Source organism: Tripterygium wilfordii, chromosome 23, assembly GCF_013401445.1.
Source record: "Tripterygium wilfordii isolate XIE 37 chromosome 23, ASM1340144v1, whole genome shotgun sequence".
In the NCBI taxonomy this organism is placed as follows: domain Eukaryota; kingdom Viridiplantae; phylum Streptophyta; class Magnoliopsida; order Celastrales; family Celastraceae; genus Tripterygium; species Tripterygium wilfordii.
The window spans coordinates 2,918,889-2,936,592 of record NC_052254.1 but is presented as its reverse complement, the minus strand read 5'-3'; the positions used below and the strand labels follow the sequence as shown (position 1 = coordinate 2,936,592).

General features: G+C 36.0%; 3 protein-coding genes and 1 pseudogene across 3 annotated transcripts; 1 reads left to right on the top strand and 3 right to left on the bottom strand.

Annotated features, from left to right (window-relative positions):
- Positions 1-29: 29 nt before the first annotated feature.
- Positions 30-1,604, bottom strand: LOC119992436 (annotated as a pseudogene).
- Positions 1,605-6,100: 4,496 nt separating this feature from the next.
- On the bottom strand, positions 6,101-7,620 carry LOC119992904 (transcription repressor MYB5-like). The gene is made up of 2 exons (XM_038839733.1): positions 7,112-7,620; positions 6,101-6,880 (listed from the first exon to the last, which is right to left on the bottom strand). The coding sequence occupies exons 1-2, from the start codon at positions 7,405-7,407 to the stop codon at positions 6,247-6,249; spliced, it is 930 nt and encodes a 309-aa protein (XP_038695661.1). The 5' UTR covers positions 7,408-7,620; the 3' UTR covers positions 6,101-6,246.
- Positions 7,621-10,523: 2,903 nt separating this feature from the next.
- LOC119993629 (transcription repressor MYB5-like) lies at positions 10,524-12,221 on the bottom strand. The gene is made up of 2 exons (XM_038840831.1): positions 11,816-12,221; positions 10,524-11,446 (listed from the first exon to the last, which is right to left on the bottom strand). Exons 1-2 carry the CDS (start codon positions 12,109-12,111, stop codon positions 10,798-10,800), a joined length of 945 nt encoding a protein of 314 aa, XP_038696759.1. The 5' UTR covers positions 12,112-12,221; the 3' UTR covers positions 10,524-10,797.
- A 1,165-nt stretch (positions 12,222-13,386) lies between these two features.
- LOC119992839 (MYG1 protein-like) lies at positions 13,387-16,875 on the top strand. The gene is made up of 7 exons (XM_038839627.1): positions 13,387-13,684; positions 14,023-14,169; positions 14,302-14,400; positions 15,081-15,272; positions 15,419-15,538; positions 15,834-15,905; positions 16,433-16,875. Exons 1-7 carry the CDS (start codon positions 13,415-13,417, stop codon positions 16,655-16,657), a joined length of 1,125 nt encoding a protein of 374 aa, XP_038695555.1. The 5' UTR covers positions 13,387-13,414; the 3' UTR covers positions 16,658-16,875.
- The last annotated feature ends 829 nt before the right edge of the window (positions 16,876-17,704 follow it).

Sequence of the window (17,704 nt, the reverse complement as noted above, 5' to 3'; positions counted from 1 at the left end):
GAACTAAAACGGCAGTTGAAAATGAAATCTGAAGAGAAGGTTCGGTTCGTTGCTCCTTTAAATATTTCTTTGGGTTTAAAATAAAACAAAACAGTGAGTCATTTACAATATGTCACACCACATATACAGACAAAGATGTCATCCATTGAAATCTGCGGAAGCCCTTATTGGAGCCATAACTCATTACTCATACATATAATCATGTAGAATGCATAATAATCAACCGGCGAAAGGTGCCACCAGAAATGTTTCCGTACTTCTTAAACATTTCTTTGCAACATCAGATATTGGGCAGAGGTTTGATTATATTCCTTTCAGCATTTTCTTAAGCAATGGGATATCTTAAGTGGCAAGCGAAGCTCTGCCAGTTGAGTATGTCCGAGAATGGAAGATCATAGTGATTGGCGAGGATCCTGGAACACAACCCAAATACAGTGAGTCAGCAATACAAGCTGTGTTTACTTCAAAGCCTTTGACATGGTGGCAGAACTTGCTTTGCCGTTGCTCATCTGCATAAGGTGTCTTAAGCCGGCCAAAGTGGGAAAAATTTCAGAGTTCCCCAAACTTGAATAAGTTTTTCACGAACAGGAGAGTTGATTGATCCAGCAAAGAGTGCAAGCTTTCTCCTACACACAGATTTTTTAGGAGTATGATAAACAGTTGAGCCATTCTTTTGCTAAAGTAGAAAGACTATCTACATACTAGTTAGAGTTCGAGACACTTTAAATCTCACAAATGTCAGGAATGAAGAAACAGTAATTAAAAAAAAATCACAGATTAGCTTAATCAAACTTTTTTTTTTACTAACGTAATATTCTATTCCTAGATTACGGGCGAAAATGTGGCTCAATGATAGAGTTGCAAGGGTGCAACATAGAGATAACAAATTCAATTCCTAAAAACAATCCTTCCACATATTATATTTTTTGGGGGTAAGGCTGCATAGATTGTCGCCCTGGATTAGATATTACAGTCTAATAATTAGTTTTATCTCGTAAACAACTTAATATAATGTCTTATGAGCAAGGATATAGGGTTCTATATAATATATATCAGTGACGGTTTTACCTACAGACGCAGAGAAGTTACAATCACCTTTTCAATGACGCAAAGTTCCAAGGATCTCGTTGTCTTGGCCAAAATTGAGGCGGAGATGCATCCTTGTGAGCAATGTACCCAGGAAGAAATAGATTGAAGAGCAGACAACTTGAATGGCATTATATCACACTATGTCTGCTTTCTCCATGGCTGAGTGTCCAATGGAATGGCAAGCAACATAGAAATGATCAGCTCCACCAGTTCGATTCCAGTAAGTGTACCTCTGACTAATGTTGAATAATCTCTTACAAAATTTTGGATACCTCGAACACCAATTCTTGGGTCATGCCACAACCTTGCAATCGAGAAAGGCAGAAAGAAAAGACAAGCCCTTTCTGGATCCTTTGTGAGAAAGTGACTTTTAATAAGGACTTTTTTGAATCACTGGCATAATTACCCCCAGATTCAAAATCCACAGGCAAGAGTGCATTTGCAAAGCTATCATTTCTCCTGTGAGGATAAACATATGTAATAAAGCTATTCATTTCTTTATGGTCTTCCAGAAAGATATCTTTGTCATGGAACACCTCGTTGTAACTGACAAATTCTCCTGAACCATAAAAAAAACCAACATTTTCCAGATCCTGTTGTTAAGAAATGAAAGTTTATGCATGATTGAACTTTTCTTTAACTGCACTACATGGCTATACCCCCGCCTCTGTCAAAATCTGGTTAAGAAAGAGTCTCATATGTCGGGTTAAGCAATAAGATTGTCTCATCATTTGATAGTCAATATTTTAGAGGATACTGCTGAATTTCTGAAGATTACATGACAACCTATTGTAAGAAAATATCAACTATAGCACAAGAGAAGATCCCCTCAAGTAACATTTCAACTAAACTTTAACCCCTGATAGAAAATATGTCTATAAAATCCAGGCAACATAATAAGCATGAAAATACTTATAGGAGAAAGGCTCAAAAATCAAAATTGGTACATCTTACCCCAATTGAACTCCAAGGATAACCATTAATGCACAATCACAGAAAAAGTATCAAAAATCTTCAACAGCTAATCAATAACCAATACAATATAACTCAAAATTCAATTACCATGCAAGCCTCTATTGACCCTCTGGTACACTCAAGGAGTCCTTCCCAACATGGAAGATTCATCAAATGTCTAGACTCTAGAGCAACAAACTCAAGTTTCTAAAGGCTTTTAGCCTCAATTCCTTACAAGAAGAAGCTTTTACAGCCCTAATTTCCCACTAAATATTCAGGTAATCGTTTACATGATTTACTTAAAACACTAATCAGCCCCTAAGATATCAATGAAATTCAACAATTCATCAACACCCTCAAGCACAAAACTCAACATTCACAATCCATTATCCATCATAAGAACAAGCAAAATGCGCGGTCAAATAGAATACCCAAAACCAAAAAAATCCCATACCATTTGAGTGAAATGGAGCCCTTGAAGACCGTTGACTCCCAACATTTTCATCACTCCCATCTCCCACCAAGGGAGCTCCTTTTTGGGAATTCGTGTGGAAATTGACAGACCCATTTAGTATTAAAATTGGGGTCGCTCTTTTCTGAGTGGAATGAGGGATTGAAGAGGAATCAAGTGAAGAATTTTGGCGAATATGGGGATGGTGTTGGGGGTGATAGATGAAGAGATTAGTAGTGTAAATGTACAAGAGAATGAAAAGGGAGGTCAGGAGAGCCAAATTTGTGGGTATAAAGAAGAAGGACCCGAGGTTGAGAGTCGCCTGTTACATTCTAGTGGTGGAAATGCAAGGACGAGTTTGCGACGGAGAGGAGAACCCGGAGATTTGTTTGGTGGCTCTGGTGGAATGTACCACATCTGATATTCTGTTTTTTTTTTTTCTTATTAGGCTGAAATGTTATTTATATCTCTAGATTAACGGATGAGGACTATTTACACTCCCTATTTAAGTACACTCTATTCTAAATAAATCTTGGTTTTAATTAACGGATGAGGACTATTTACACTCCCTATTTAAGTACACTCTATTCTAAATAAATCTTAGTTAAAACCGTAACATTTATTAGTATACTCCAATTTTATTTTCTTTTCCAATTTTACAATCTATTCATAATTTCAATCATTAGATCTCACCAACGACTAATATTAAAGAAAATAACAAAAAATAACAAAATAAAATTTCAGCGGTTGCAGGCTGCCCTTGGAGTGATTTTCATGCCTTTCAAAGCAAAATTCTTCTTTCCTTGGAATATCTACTCTTTGACTGATTCGCTTTGTAGCCAGTGCAGTGGTGGATCAAGTTGAAATAGTTTCATTCCTTCTATCTGCCTTCGCGAAAGTTGTTGCTTTCAGCAGTCTCTTAGGCGACGAAGAAGAAAGCTAAGGATAGAGATCCTAGGGAAGCTCTTGGCTCGGCGGTAAAGGGACTACTTGAAAACTCACAAGCTTGATCACACCAAGGCTGGAATAGCTAGAAGTCCCTTTCTTGTGAGAGTCAGAAAGTCCGTTAGTCAAGTGGGTATGGGATTTTAGGCAAAAGGCAATATGGGCTGTATCAAAAACTGTTCTATTTCCCACTCTTGAAAGCAAGCCTGTAAAGGGATTTTAGCAATTCTCAGTAGCGAATCTTGTTCTCTTCCCTCTCTGCTTCTCTCACTCAATTCTCTGGGTTGTAAGGGAAGATGGAGCGTGAAGGGAAGATGGAGAGTGAAGGGAATGAGAGGAATGAGAATTGGTAGGGTCAGTTGGGATGTTATTAAATAGAGGTTTTTTTGTGATTTTGAGGTGTCCTTAGCTAACTCTGATGTGCAAATTAAATAGTCCCCATCATATTAACGGGGCATTTGGTACATGCATGAGGTGAGTGTGACAAGTGACAAGTGACAATGAGTGTGGATGAGCATGATCATATTTGATGAAAAATAAATAGGGACTATAAATGTGAGAATTTTAATAGCACAATCTTCATATTATTTCTTTTTCATTTTTGAAAAATAAAATTAAAATAAGGGTATAATAGTATTTTTGTCATATCAAAACTCATTCTCCATCGTGAGATGAATCAGATGATAGTCATTTTCATAATTTTGGTGAGTTTGGTTGTCATCCACAAGAGAAAATAGAAAGTGAAATGAGTTTTGAAATCCATCCTTCCAAAATTAACCAAACAAGAGGGAATGAATATTGGTTTTCACCCTTATCAATCCCACCCTCATTCCACTCTCTAAATGCCTATCCTTATCGATCTCACCATCATTCCACCCTATAAATGCCAATCAGATGTCCCATAATTGATATTGTAAGTCTATAATTAATTATTTTGTACAATCAATCTAAGATTGGGTTGGATTCCTAGCTTTTAGCAATGGTGATTTGAGTCTTTGACCAAAAGAATATAAGGGAATGGTAGCTATAGCAAGGTCCATCTACTCAACTATGGTTCTCTTTAATTAGAAAGTTTGGTTTGTTTATTTGCATGTGACATACTTCTCTAACTCCCCTAGAGTACTACTAATATTGACCTACCAAAAAAATAGCATTGGTTCACCAAATCTCCTCAAATTTTTAATGTTTTTATGGTGCAATTGAATTTTGTGCACACTCTCCACTCACAATAAAAAAAATATTATTTATTTTGAGGTACAATGGTGATGAAAGAGAAGTAGTTCTTTTAACTTCATTTTTTTTCAGGTTAGTCACATCAGACTTTGAATTATTTCTTGAAATATTTTTCATTATTGTAATACTGACTTGGAATTAATTTAACAAGATTCATTAGTAATCTTTAAATAATTAATATTGTGAAAGTTCTCAAAGTAAACTAATTAATTAAGCTCCATTAATCACATTTTTCCTTTGCCTAAAACACCATGTAGATGTGATTTTTTTGTTGGGAATTCCATTATTGGTGATGTTTATGTCTAAATATATATATGAAATTAATCAAGTATTAATTAGAAACACACACTCACTCGGATATTGTATGCAACTTCTATAATTTAAAAATGTATTTCTATATATGAATGATATACACATGCAATCCTCCAAATAGTTTTAAAAAACCAAAAAAAAAAAAAATCAAATGCTTCCACCTACTCAAATGGTATCAACTTCACACATGCAATTTACAATCTGCCATTCTTTGTACTTCATAGTTCATAGTTCATGTATAATAGATGACACTTCTAATCAAAAATCTTTAAGCTAGCTCTTCAATTCTCCTCCTCCTCCTCCTCTTCTCTCTCTCTCTCTCTCTCTCTCATCACTACCACAAAAACACTACTAAACTACTTGTTTTTGTTTCTGTGGGTGCATCAAGTAATATGTGATGAAAGTAAATCATATCCCTCTATTAGTGTGTTTGAGTAAGTTCTAGTTTCCACAACTTTTCATGTCATATTCTTAATTTAGTTTCAACATTTTAATTAGTTACAAACTTACAATATTAATATGCACTTTGAAGCAAATCAAAACAGAATTGACCGTGTAATTACAGGAAGTAATGTTACAAGTTTTAGTTTCCAAATCCTCCTAAATTTGATTATGATATTGATCCTATTAATTTCCTTGTAATCATTAAACGCATGAATCATAAAATAAAAATTAAGTAACAAAAAGATATATATAACAAATTAATTAAGACAGTTATTAACACGCACATATATGCTTGGTTTCATGACTTCATCTTGAATAAATTAAGATCAATGCTATAGTCTCCCAATCCATGTGGCACGTGGAATACTCATTGATTATAAACACATGTGTAGGGCCCCTTTATATGCTTGGTTTCATTATAAATAAATTAAGATCGATGCTATAGATCGACCCCCAATCTATGTGGCACATGGGATACTCATTGATTATAAATACAAGTGTAGGGCTCCACATCTAACAATTTAGATGGATCTGGGATAAAATGGGGATCATAAATTGGGGGTCTACACTGCATTTTTCATAAATTACTATGAAAATTATATATGTTTTCTTAATGGCCACAATGTAATTAACTAATAAGCCAAACAACAAACAAACAAACAAACCAAAATGTCTACATAATACGTTCATACATAAATAATTATATAAAACCAACCCTCTAATGTTTTGAATTAAAACTTCAGAAAATCACAAGAATAAATCAAACCCTTTAATATATGCTTCATCTAGCCGGAAGATTGTGGTAGAACGTACGTATGTTACTTAATTTCTTGATCACCCCCTATTGCTGCCATTGTGGCCAACACTTGATCTTCCCAAGTTGTGGCATCATGAACATTGAAGGCTTGTGATGATGAATGAAGAGTAGGATCAAATATTGATGTGGATGCAACCATATTTGTCTCTTGTTGTTGATGATGATTACTCACAAACACATTTTCATTCATCAAAGAGTCCAGAAAGGAAGAAAATGCAGCAGTATCCTCATTGATGCAATAGTTCCCGATCAGATGGTCTTCTTCTAATAATTTGTTGCTTTCCCCTTGGTAGCCTCCTTGTAACCCCATCATCACAAAACCATCAAAATTGCTACGCCAATTCTCATCTTGATGGTTATTTGGGACTGATGATGGGATATATAAGCCAGTGTTTGTGGTGGGTTTTTGCTGATCATTATTAGTGCTGCCACTAGTTTCTCCTAATCCTGATGAATATTTAGGATTAGGGTTAGGGTTTTGGATTCCAGAAGAATTGGGATTGTAAGAGTTCAATGGCTTGTGGTTTCTAGGGTCTATTCCTTGGCTGATGAGCTTCTTACTAAGATGAGTATTCCAATAGTTCTTGATTTCATTATCGGTTCTCCCTGGTATCCTCCCAGCTATCAAAGACCACCTAAGACATCACAAGAAAAATTAAATACACACAGAGTACTATATATGTATACATATCTACGTCTATATATATAGAGAGAGCACAAGGAAACCCTAGATAGGTAAAAAAGAAACTATACACACTCACTTATATACATATATACATATATATACACCAATTGAACATACGGCCTATGAGAAATTAACTATGAATAAAAGGAATTGCAACAAATTAAACCCTAGCTAATAGTACCTGTTGCCAAGTAACCTGTGGAGGCGAAGGATGATGTCTTCCTCATCAGGATCGATGCGCCCCCGCTTAACGGATGGCCTGAGATAATTCATCCAGCGGAGGCGGCAGCTCTTGCCGCAGCGAATCAAGCCAGCTTTCTTAGGCAGCGTGCGCCACCGGCCTTCTCCTTCTCTGTTGATGTAATTGGTCAAGAGTTCATCTTCTTCAGGAGTCCATGGTCCTCTCTTTATCCCCACTTTGTTACAACATGGGGTTGGCCTTCCAGCTCCAGCCCTAGATGAACATGGATTCCTCATCTTCTTCTTCTTTCTTTCTTCTTTCTTTTTTTTTTTTTTTTTCTGTTTCTGTTTGTAATTCTAGAAAGGAAATCAAAGGGAGATGATGGTGGCGGTGGTGTAAAGATAAAGGGAGAGGGATTTGGGAGAAAGAAAGTTGGGACAAATGTGGATAGTTCTATGACCATATGAGTCACCATTCCAATTGTACTTTATTGAATACATTGCAAGTGGTTTTATTGAATATTTAGTCCCACAAAATAATATTGTTTCTTGATTTCATTGTCACAGGAAGGTAGATGTGACTTACACGAAACAACCCACTAGTTGGAGTGGTAAGATTGATGTGTCACCCTTGATAATCAGGGTTCAAATTCCCCCTCCCGTTTAAAAAAAAAAAAAGAGTAGATGTGACCCATCATAGAGGTGCCAACCTTCCTCATGAAGTAATAATAAATTTAGGGAAAAATATGGATAAGTTTTGATTTAAGCCTTATCTAACTAAAATGGGTCCTACTTTTCCATGTATTTTTGAAAAAAAAGGTTCTTATGCCATGTTGTGTCTTTTGTTTGTTTTCTTTCAATATATCCTCTCGCTTATAAAAAAAATAAAAAATAAAAAGTTCATGGATCGATTGTATTCAATCATCGGAAGGGTAAGAAAGTACGGAAACACTACATGTCCATAATTTTGATGTCCATAAGTGTCCATAATCTAGGTGGCATGAGGAGAAATGTGGGGGACCATTTTAAAAAAAAATGAATTACAAGAGAATTTTTTAAAAAAATAATACAAATAATAGTCATTGTCGGACACTCCTAAATGACACTGTATTATATCATATAACCGTCGAATGACACCGTATTCCACCAGACTACGTTGGATTACATAGACTGAACAAAAAAAAAATCAAACAAACAACATCATGATTCTAGATTAAGGATCTTAACTCCCCCTTTAACAATATATAGAGATATATTCTTTTCCATGTATTTACTAGAAGAACATAACATAAAAATATATTACCTCGAAAAAACAAAATATCTATTTATTTTTTTCATGTTGGTGGTATGCATTAATTGGGTACCACTAAAGTTGGGCCATGTTAATTTTGTAGCCCAGCCAGGTGGCCCATTACTCATGATGTGGTCATCACACATCATGATGAGGGACTTGTTTAAACATACAAAATTTGTTTGATATGCTTGTTTTTTCACTAAATTTTTGTTTTTATTTTAAAGATTCCGAAAAAAACATCTGTGATTTTCATTTTAAAAAACACAAAAAAGATAAAATCACTTCAAAACAGAAAACAACACTCTTTTATCCCATAATTCATTGTCCAAAATTAATTGTTTTAATATAGATTCTATTGTTTTTTAAAGCACAGTTTAGAATTTATTGTTTTAATTCGGAATTTATTTGTTTTTGAAATTTCATTGAAAAAAACAATAGAATTAAGAAATTCTATTGAAAAAACAATGAAATTAAGATTTATCCGATAAAACTCATCGACAATGGATCTTGTTAGAAAGAGTTTTATGCGCTGATTCTGAATATGTAATTTTTTTAAAATTTAACATGTATTTTGAGAGTTAAAACGTTTTAAAATTTCGTTTAAGCTACTTGGGCTCCCATGAGCTATCACTATATGGGCTATCTAGCACTACTGTTTCTGAAAATAGAAAATGAAAACACAAAAAATAAACCAAATGAATTCTATTTTTTTCCCCCTTTTTATGGAGAGTGAGTCCTAATTCATCAACAAATTTTAAAAAACACACATTATCTTCTTATTTTCCCTATCAGAAATCAACACTCCAACTCTATTGTCCGGTTTGAGTTTTCGATTCTCGTGGATACATCAAATTACCCTCACAAGTTTGTTCCTCATGGAAAAGCCTAGATGAGTGTAAGGGAGAGGCTTTACCAATATATACTAAGACCCAATCGATGTGGTATATTTTCGTCTTAACATCACCGTTTTTTTTTTTTTTTTTTTCATTTTTCTCAAGGTGTTTCATAAGATGGTTACGTTTTATCTAATAACTTTTATCTTGTTCTCAGAGTGTTATAAATTTTGTTGGTTGATATAATTCGACCAAAATAATTGATGTCCAATTCGAGATTGCAAATTATATGTTTGGAACTAAAAAGTAAAGGAAGGGTAGCTGGCTAGCAAGCTAGGTTCATCTACTAAACCATGATTTTCTCTATTTGAAAGTTTGGTTAGTTTCTCTTGGCTTATTTTTGCATGTGACTTACACTCTAACTCCTCCAATAATGTCGTGATAGACTTACACAAGAACTTCATATATATATATATATATATACACATGTATGTATGTGTATATATATATATATGGTTGACCAAACCTTTCTTCTCTAAATTTCAATGGTGAAGAACCAAAACTAGTGCATATATATATACACGCACTTCAAAGTCCCACTTCATTTTTTTTCAGGTTAGTCACATATGTAATCGAACTCCAAGTTTCTATCATATTTTTATTCTCTCTAACTCAAGTTGGGAATTAAATTTCCTATCTTTTCCTTGATTTTTAATTTCCCATTTCAACAAATTTCCTATCTTTTTCTAAGTATTTCTCATCTTCTTTCTACTTTTCAGTAGATGTGACACTTAGTAGGGAAGTTCTTTCTCTGGAGGTTGTGGATTCAATTCATATTTGAACCCGAAATAGAATTACTTGTCTTATAATCGTGGTTTGCAAGGTATTACTGTTAGTTTACTCAATACAAACCCAAAAGATGTTGATTGCGGATTTGATATGTAATTAATGTGTGTGTTTTTAAGTTTTAATTCCTTTCATCTCATCTTTATCTTTTCAATTTTGTTTCCAAATTTTAATAAATTTTTTATTTTTTCTTTTCAAGTGTCTTTGGGAGAGGGATTTAAAATCTTGACCTTACAAGGGGTCAAGAAAATGAGATGCCAACCACTAGATGTTGAAATTTAATTTTCAAAATCCCCTCAATTTCAAAACAAATATGATATATATATATATATATATATATATATGATAGTGAATATTGACCCTATACAAAATGGTCTCCACACTTCTCCTCATACCACCTAGATTATGGACATCAAAATTATGGACATGTAGTGCTTCCGTAATTATAAATGCATGAATTATAGAAATACAGTTTAAGTAACAAATTAATTAAAGGATATATTACACAATACAATAATTGACAGAAATCATTTATCACTCAATACTACATATCTATATGGTTTCATCATGAATAATATCTACACACACAGAAATAATTTTAAAAACATACCAACCCTTTACTTATTTTTTTGGATATTAAAACTTCCAAAAAAAACACAAGAATAAAATCAAACCCTTCTTCTTCTTCTCCTCTTTGTGCTTCTCCATGCATGATCAAGGATGATAATGATCCTTAAGAATATTATTACTTCCTTCATGATCAACTAAGGCTCCTATTGTGGACAACACTTGATCTCCCCAAATTGTGCCATTATCATGAACATTGAAGGCTTGTGAAGATGAATGGAGAGTAGGATCAAAGGATGTGGGTGCAACCATATTTCCAAACCCATTTTCATCCATCATGGAGTCCATAAATAATGAAGAAAATCTAGTATCCTCATAATTGAAGCAGTAATTCCCCATCAAATAGTCTTCTTCTTCTTCTTTATTGTTGTACCCTTGTATATGGCCTTGAGATCCCATCACAAATCCATCAAAACTATGCCAATTAACCTCATTAGTAGCACCATTGACAACCTTATTCTCATCATCATCATGGTTAGTGGCTGGGATATACTCACTGCTTGTGGTAGGTTTGGCTTGCTTAATAGTGCTGCCACTTGTTTCCCCAAATTCAGATAAGCTAGGATTAGGGTTTTGGATTTGAGAGGTACTGGGATTGTTATAATTAGGGTTTAATGGCTTGTGGGTTCTAGGATCTAATCCTTGGCTAATGAGCTTCTTACTAAGATGGGTATTCCAATAGTTCTTGATTTCATTGTCGGTGCGCCCCGGTATCCTGCCAGCTATCAAAGACCACCTAAGACATCACAAGAAATTAAATACATAAATGAATACAAACACACACAGAGATGATGTATTAAGACCTAGCTCTAAAGCACATATTTATGTATGTTTCATGAGTTTAGAGAGTGAGACGATCCAAGTACTACGAAGAATCAACCGCGACTTGCATAGTTTGAATTGAAGTTGTTTTGAGGGAGTGATATGGATAATATGACAACTTATTATTTCCAAAAGCTCTTCAAACAGGTTTTTCTATCTATATAAACAAAAACCCTAGATAGTGAAAAGGGAAAAATATATATCTATACGTACCAATTGAATATACAGCCTATATGAAACTCTGAAGAAGTAGAATTAGAACAAACCCTAATATATATTGTACCTGTTGCCGAGCAATCTATGGAGGCGAAGGATGAGATCTTCCTCATCAGGATTGATGCGTCCATGCTTAACAGAGGGTCGAAGATAATTCATCCAGCGGAGGCGACAGCTCTTCCCGCAGCGAACCAAGCCTGCTTTCTTGGGCAGTGTGCGCCACCGGCCTTCGCCTTCTCTCTTGACGTACTTGGCCAAGAGTTCATCTTCTTCAGGTGTCCATGGTCCTCTCTTTATCCCCACTTTGCTACAACATGGCGTGGGCCTTCCTGCCGGAGCTCCTGATGAACTTGGATTCCTCATTTTGTTTGTTTGTTTCTCTTTGTGATGATTCTATAGAAGGAAATGATCAAAGGGGGAGATGATGGTGAAAGGGAGAGGGATTTTGGAAGAAAGAAAGTCGACAAATGTGGATAATTTTATGACCTTATATATGAGATGAGACACCACCTTGTAGTTGTACTTTATGGAATTGTTTCCGGGTCCAAGGAAAATTGTTTGTGGGTTCATTGTTGGAAGTTTGAATCCACATTTTGGGTATATTATTTTTTTTAATATTACAGAATTTTTTATTTTGTAACATTGAACCCAATCAAGAATCCATCCACCATGAGACTCACCCTTGCACGATAATCCTAGAGTGATCCAACGGTTGAGATTTGTAGCTCGTAAATCACAAAACTCACGGGCATGTGTGTATAGAAACCCGACGTTACATATATGTTTTTATTTTGATTAATTTTAATAGGAATGGGATGTCTCTAGGGATGAAAATTGTACCCTAATCTAAGGGTACACGCAAACTCTACTTGCGAGGGTGAGGGTACTAAAATTGCATATTCGTGTAGGGTGCGGAGGAGGATAAGAATATAGCCAATGCCCTTAAGGTGATGGTAGGGTAAAAATGTAAGTTACGAGGGTGAAAATGAGGGTAAGAGGGTAACCTACCCGAATCCTCCCCGTTGTAATCATAGATGTGACAACCTGATAAATTAATGAATTAACAATGTCGGAATAAGTGGGTCTTACTATACCTTGATTGATACTTCATGAATAATAATGTATTGCTAGAAAGAAACATGACATCAAAATCTATTACTGTTCGCAAATGAGTCATTGGTTGAGTGACAATGACATTATATGTCCCTGACTTCAGGTCATGGGTTTTAGTATCACCTCCTCCGAATATTTATAAGGATGTGTGTGGGTTTAGTCTGCCCCTGCGTGGGCTTGATTTGTGTCTCCTGCGTGGGGCCTGTTGACACCTGTACTTTCATAGGCTTGTTGTATTTGTACTTATGCTCCCAAAAAAAAAAATATTACTGTTTAAAAAAAATCTATCACTGTTTTATTGAATTATTGTTTGTATTGTGGCATGCTCTAATTGGTTGAAAATGCCAGGACGCACATTAATTTTGAAATATATTATGCCATCGAAAAATATATTTTAATTACTGGGCCGGAGAGGCCCAGCCCAAGAAAAGAAAGAAGCCCATTACTGATCCAGCCCCGCCCAAGAAACGAAAGAAGGCCCATTATTACAGTTGAAGCTTTTAATTCTCCTCTCTCGCCTTCGCTCTTCGCAAATTTTACTACGAAGGGGTTTATGTTGTCCTCAATTTCTGTGACCAGAGCCTTAAACCCGAAGCGTTTTACTTCATTCTTCACCAAAACCCTTCATCATCTTCCTCTCATGGCGGCCGCCGGAAACTCACCCTTGAGGGTTTCGTCTCCTACTTATTCGACTGGGTCACCATCGAAGCGCGTGGGAACCCACAATGGCAGCTTCCACTGCGATGAGGCCCTTGGTTGCTTCATGATTCGCCTTACAGACAAGTTCTCTGACGCTGAGATAGTCCGCACCCGCGATCCACAGGTGATTTTTCTTCCTATTTTTTTTTTGAATAGGATGGCGAGGGGCAATAGTGCTCACTGAACTGAAGTAATGTGAGTGTTGCAAACTCTGATTCTCTGCTATGAGAAAGTGAGTTGGCTCTTGGGATTGGTTGTTGAAGGATTGATTCAGTGAAGTTGAAAGAAAGTAGTAGTATTTTCCACATTTATGAATTTTTCTTACTGGTCGCTGAATCGGGGGTAATTGGGTTTTGTGTTTGAGTTATTTGTTATGGTTCAGCTGAGACAATCCGAGCTTCTTCTTCTTCTTTTTCCTCAAAAGAGTTGTGAAGCTGGTCTGAAATTTATTTGAGGTTACAGGTGCTAGAGGGTCTTGATGCTGTTCTTGATGTTGGAGGTGTGTATGACCCAAGTCATGACCGCTATGACCATCATCAAAAAGGGTTCGAGGAGGTGTTTGGACATGGATTTTCCACCAAGCTCAGTAGTGCCGGTCTTGTTTATAAGGCATGCCTCTTTGCAAACAAAATTTTGGCTCTCTCCCTCTACCTTTTTCCTTCCCACACTCTTTTCTTTTTGGTTTTTTTAAATTATTTTTGCGAATTTGAAGTTTGATTTATGTTCTTTTCCAATCTTTAGCACTTTGGGAAGCAGATAATAGCAAAGGAGCTTGGAGCCGACGAAGAGCATCCTGATGTGCATCGTTTATTTCTGGCTGTTTACAAGAGCTTCATGGAGGTATGCATTATTTCTCAAGTCATTTCATGCTTTAAACTTTTTTACGAGTTTTATTGTCTCTCTGCTACTGGCGAACATGTGGCCTATTATGTGGAGAGATTGTTTCAGGAATTTGAACTACTATACCACTGCAGCCTAGAGGTCACTGGTCAAATTCCCGTGAACAATCTCTCTACATATTATGTGGGGCTAAGGTATGTGTATATCATGTTTGTCCCGACCTCGCCCATAACAAGAGCTTTGTGCAAGGGAGTTGTAAGCATGTTGCCTGGTTCTTTCAAAATGTTTCAAGAAGTTAATAAGCTTCTGTATGATGGATGCTGTTGCACTTGTTGCTGCTCATTGGTTTTGGTTGCATTTGCTCTTCATCCCTTCTTGCCTTGTTAGCATTGAATGCGCCATATTGAGAAGATCCCCATTCGTTTCTTAACTTATGCATGTATCTTGATACTGTTATATCTGTTTGTTGGTGCATTGGTTTCTGAACATTAACAACATACGCAGTTGTTAATGTTATTAGTAGAGCTATTTGGTCACTTCCTTAGTTTCAAGTTTTCTACGGAGACTCATGGATGCGTGGAAGCACCCTGATTTCTTTAGCATTTATTTCCCATATTTTAGTCAGTTAGTCGCAGTTTCATTTGATTCATTGTGTTTATGTTATACTTATCTTGTGTTAGGCAATTGATGCTGTTGACAATGGAATTAATCAGTATGATACTGACCAGCCTCCAAGGTATGTAAATAATACACATTTGTCTGCCAGGGTAGGAAGATTAAATTTGGATTGGATAGACCCCGATCAATCAACTGAGAAGGAGAATGAAGCTTTTACACGAGCAATGGCTCTGACTGGAACTGAGTTTTTAGAGGTGAGATTATTTTCTACGTTTAAATGCTAGAAAAAACCTCTTGTTTTCCCTTTTTTTAAACTTATTTAAATTCTGAGATGGCAGTGGCAACTTAAATTGAAGTTTTTACGAAATTATGTAACCTTCCCTTTCTCTTTCTTTTTCAGAATGTCAGATATCATGCAAAATCATGGTTACCTGCAAGGTCAATTGTAATGGAATGTCTTGCAGGGAGATTTGATATTGATCCCAGTGGTGAAATAATTTTTTTGACTAGGTTTTGTCCTGTAAGTAGCCAATGCTTAGCTTCTTGTCATTGTACGTTATTTGGTTTGTCTAATATATCAGCAAAGTATTGAAGGCACTTCAGACGTACATCTAGTGCTGTCTCTTGATGTTGTTTTCCATTTCCTTTTTCTTTTGGGTGTATTAATCATCTTACAGCTAAGTTTCTAAGTTTATTAGGTACCATTGTTTTATAGTGAAATTTTAGTTGTAAAAATAAGGTTGAAGTATTGTGTAAGCTTTTATAACTATTATTATTCACTTGGAAGATCCTGAATTGGTTTTTCGACTTTACAGTGGAAGCTTCACTTGTTTGAGCTTGAGGTGGAGCAGAAGATTGACCCTCCAATTAAATATGTTCTTTTTCAGGTAAATAGTTCTTTTCCTTTTCACCAACATATAGCTGCAACCCAAGATTGTAAAAAACCGGCCAAGTAGTGCGGCATATTGTTTTCATGTCATTTGCTTTTCAGCATATCAATTGCAGAAGTATGTGACTGTGTCCACAAATGTGAATCACATTCAAAAAAAGAAAAGAAAGTAATTATCTTGTTGACTATTAAGTAAATCATGAACTATTTCCTTTCATAAAAAAAGTTCATAATGTACTATACTCTGATCATCAGAGGCAGTTGACGTCTGCAAATGGTTGTGTTATAGCTCTTCTTGGCTCAAGGAAATATCTTGTCAAAACACCTCCCTGAAACACCTCTTTTCTCTGCAAAATTGTCTGGCGATTTGGAGCTAACCAATGTAGTTATGTTCTGTAATTTCTTTGATGGGGTGACATTTAATAGATTTGAGTTCTTTTTTTTCCCCCGGATGTTAAGGATTATGAAACACGCATTATGAACTCAAGGGGGGTTCTATATTGATGAACTCGATATCATATGCAGGATGATAGAAGCAAAAGTTGGCGAGTACAGGCTGTAGCAGTATCTCTTGATGGATTTGAAAGTCGAAAGGCTCTTCCTTCTCAATGGCGGGGTCTAAGGGATGACGAATTATCGAAACAATCAGGAATTCCTGGCTGTGTTTTTGTCCACAGCAGTGGGTTTATTGGTGGAAACCAAAGTTTCGAGGGTGCCGTGGCCATGGCTAAAACAGCTTTGAAGCTCTGACCAAGAAAGACAGTGACTCAGTTTCAGATATTACTTCACATTATTTTAGCATCATCTGGACCAAGTGTTTCTACTTATATCTGCAAATTTTGAGCTTCTTGATTTATATAAGTTGATGTTTTATGAGTTCAATACATACACTTTTGTATCATTTTTATGGAGAAATCAACATTGTTGTAACTAACGGAGAGTTCTGATATTCAAAGAACAATTTTATAGTCCCAGCATTTTAAATGGTGAAGTTGGTCTCAAAGAGACAGACTACTAGTATGTGAATGAAACTTAGCAAGAGATTGATCAGGTTCCTGCCATCTTATAAAGTTTCTCCTACCGAAACTGAAGTGTAGCATCATTAGTGTAATTGTATTTGTTTGCCAATAAGTCTCCTTCAAGCTTTGGCAAACTTAGGATGCAGACTAGCAAAAGAGCTATTTACAAATCAATAAACAATCTAAAATGGGTTGGACCAGGTGAAATGAGAATTTAACCGCACTAACTCTTAGGTTCTTAGCACAAGTGGGACATGCTAAGTTTAAGTCCCATTAGTGTTTTCATTATCGCAATTTGCGATATAAGCTCTCGCTCAGTTTAGTGTGTGTGAATGTCGTCCTGCGTTCTCTCTTGCATTGGGCCTCAATTTAGGTCTCAATTGGTCAATGGAGGTTGCAAGGTCTTTCATGCGGTTCAAGATTTACTAACCAATTGTCTGGTGAACAGATGGGTGGGTTTCACATTACCAAAAATTAGGCCGTGGCATCATGCCGGCTTGGCCCAGCCCGGAAATTTAGGTCCCAAGTTAGGATTGAACATTCAGGCTTTCGGGCCGGACTTGGGAAAAAAAATAGCAAAGTCTAGGCCCATATAAAGAGGCCTACAAGAACCCAATTTCAGCAGGCCTGTAGAAAGCCCCATGCATTCCACAGGTTCAAAGCCCGTGGTTAGGAAGCTCTCTCCAAGACCCTTGGGCCAATTCAAAATCCAAGACCTATCTGTTCGGTGGACATGTACGGGTAACGTGACCAAGAGCACTATAAATACAAGAAACCC

Bases quoted from the DNA above. Each gene is read 5' to 3' on its own strand.
- LOC119992904 (XM_038839733.1), bottom strand. From the start codon at position 7,407: ATGAGGAATCCATGTTCATCTAGGGCTGGAGCTGGAAGGCCAACCCCA. The intron at 6,881-7,111 runs GTACTATTAGCT...GTGATGTCTTAG, and splicing joins CACAGGTTACTTGGCAACAG to GTGGTCTTTGATAGCTGGGA.
- LOC119992839 (XM_038839627.1), top strand. From the start codon at position 13,415: ATGTTGTCCTCAATTTCTGTGACCAGAGCCTTAAACCCGAAGCGTTTT. The intron at 14,401-15,080 runs GTATGCATTATT...ATCTTGTGTTAG, and splicing joins TTTACAAGAGCTTCATGGAG to GCAATTGATGCTGTTGACAA. The intron at 15,273-15,418 runs GTGAGATTATTT...TTTCTTTTTCAG, and splicing joins CTGGAACTGAGTTTTTAGAG to AATGTCAGATATCATGCAAA.
- LOC119993629 (XM_038840831.1), bottom strand. From the start codon at position 12,111: ATGAGGAATCCAAGTTCATCAGGAGCTCCGGCAGGAAGGCCCACGCCA. The intron at 11,447-11,815 runs GTACAATATATA...GTGATGTCTTAG, and splicing joins CATAGATTGCTCGGCAACAG to GTGGTCTTTGATAGCTGGCA.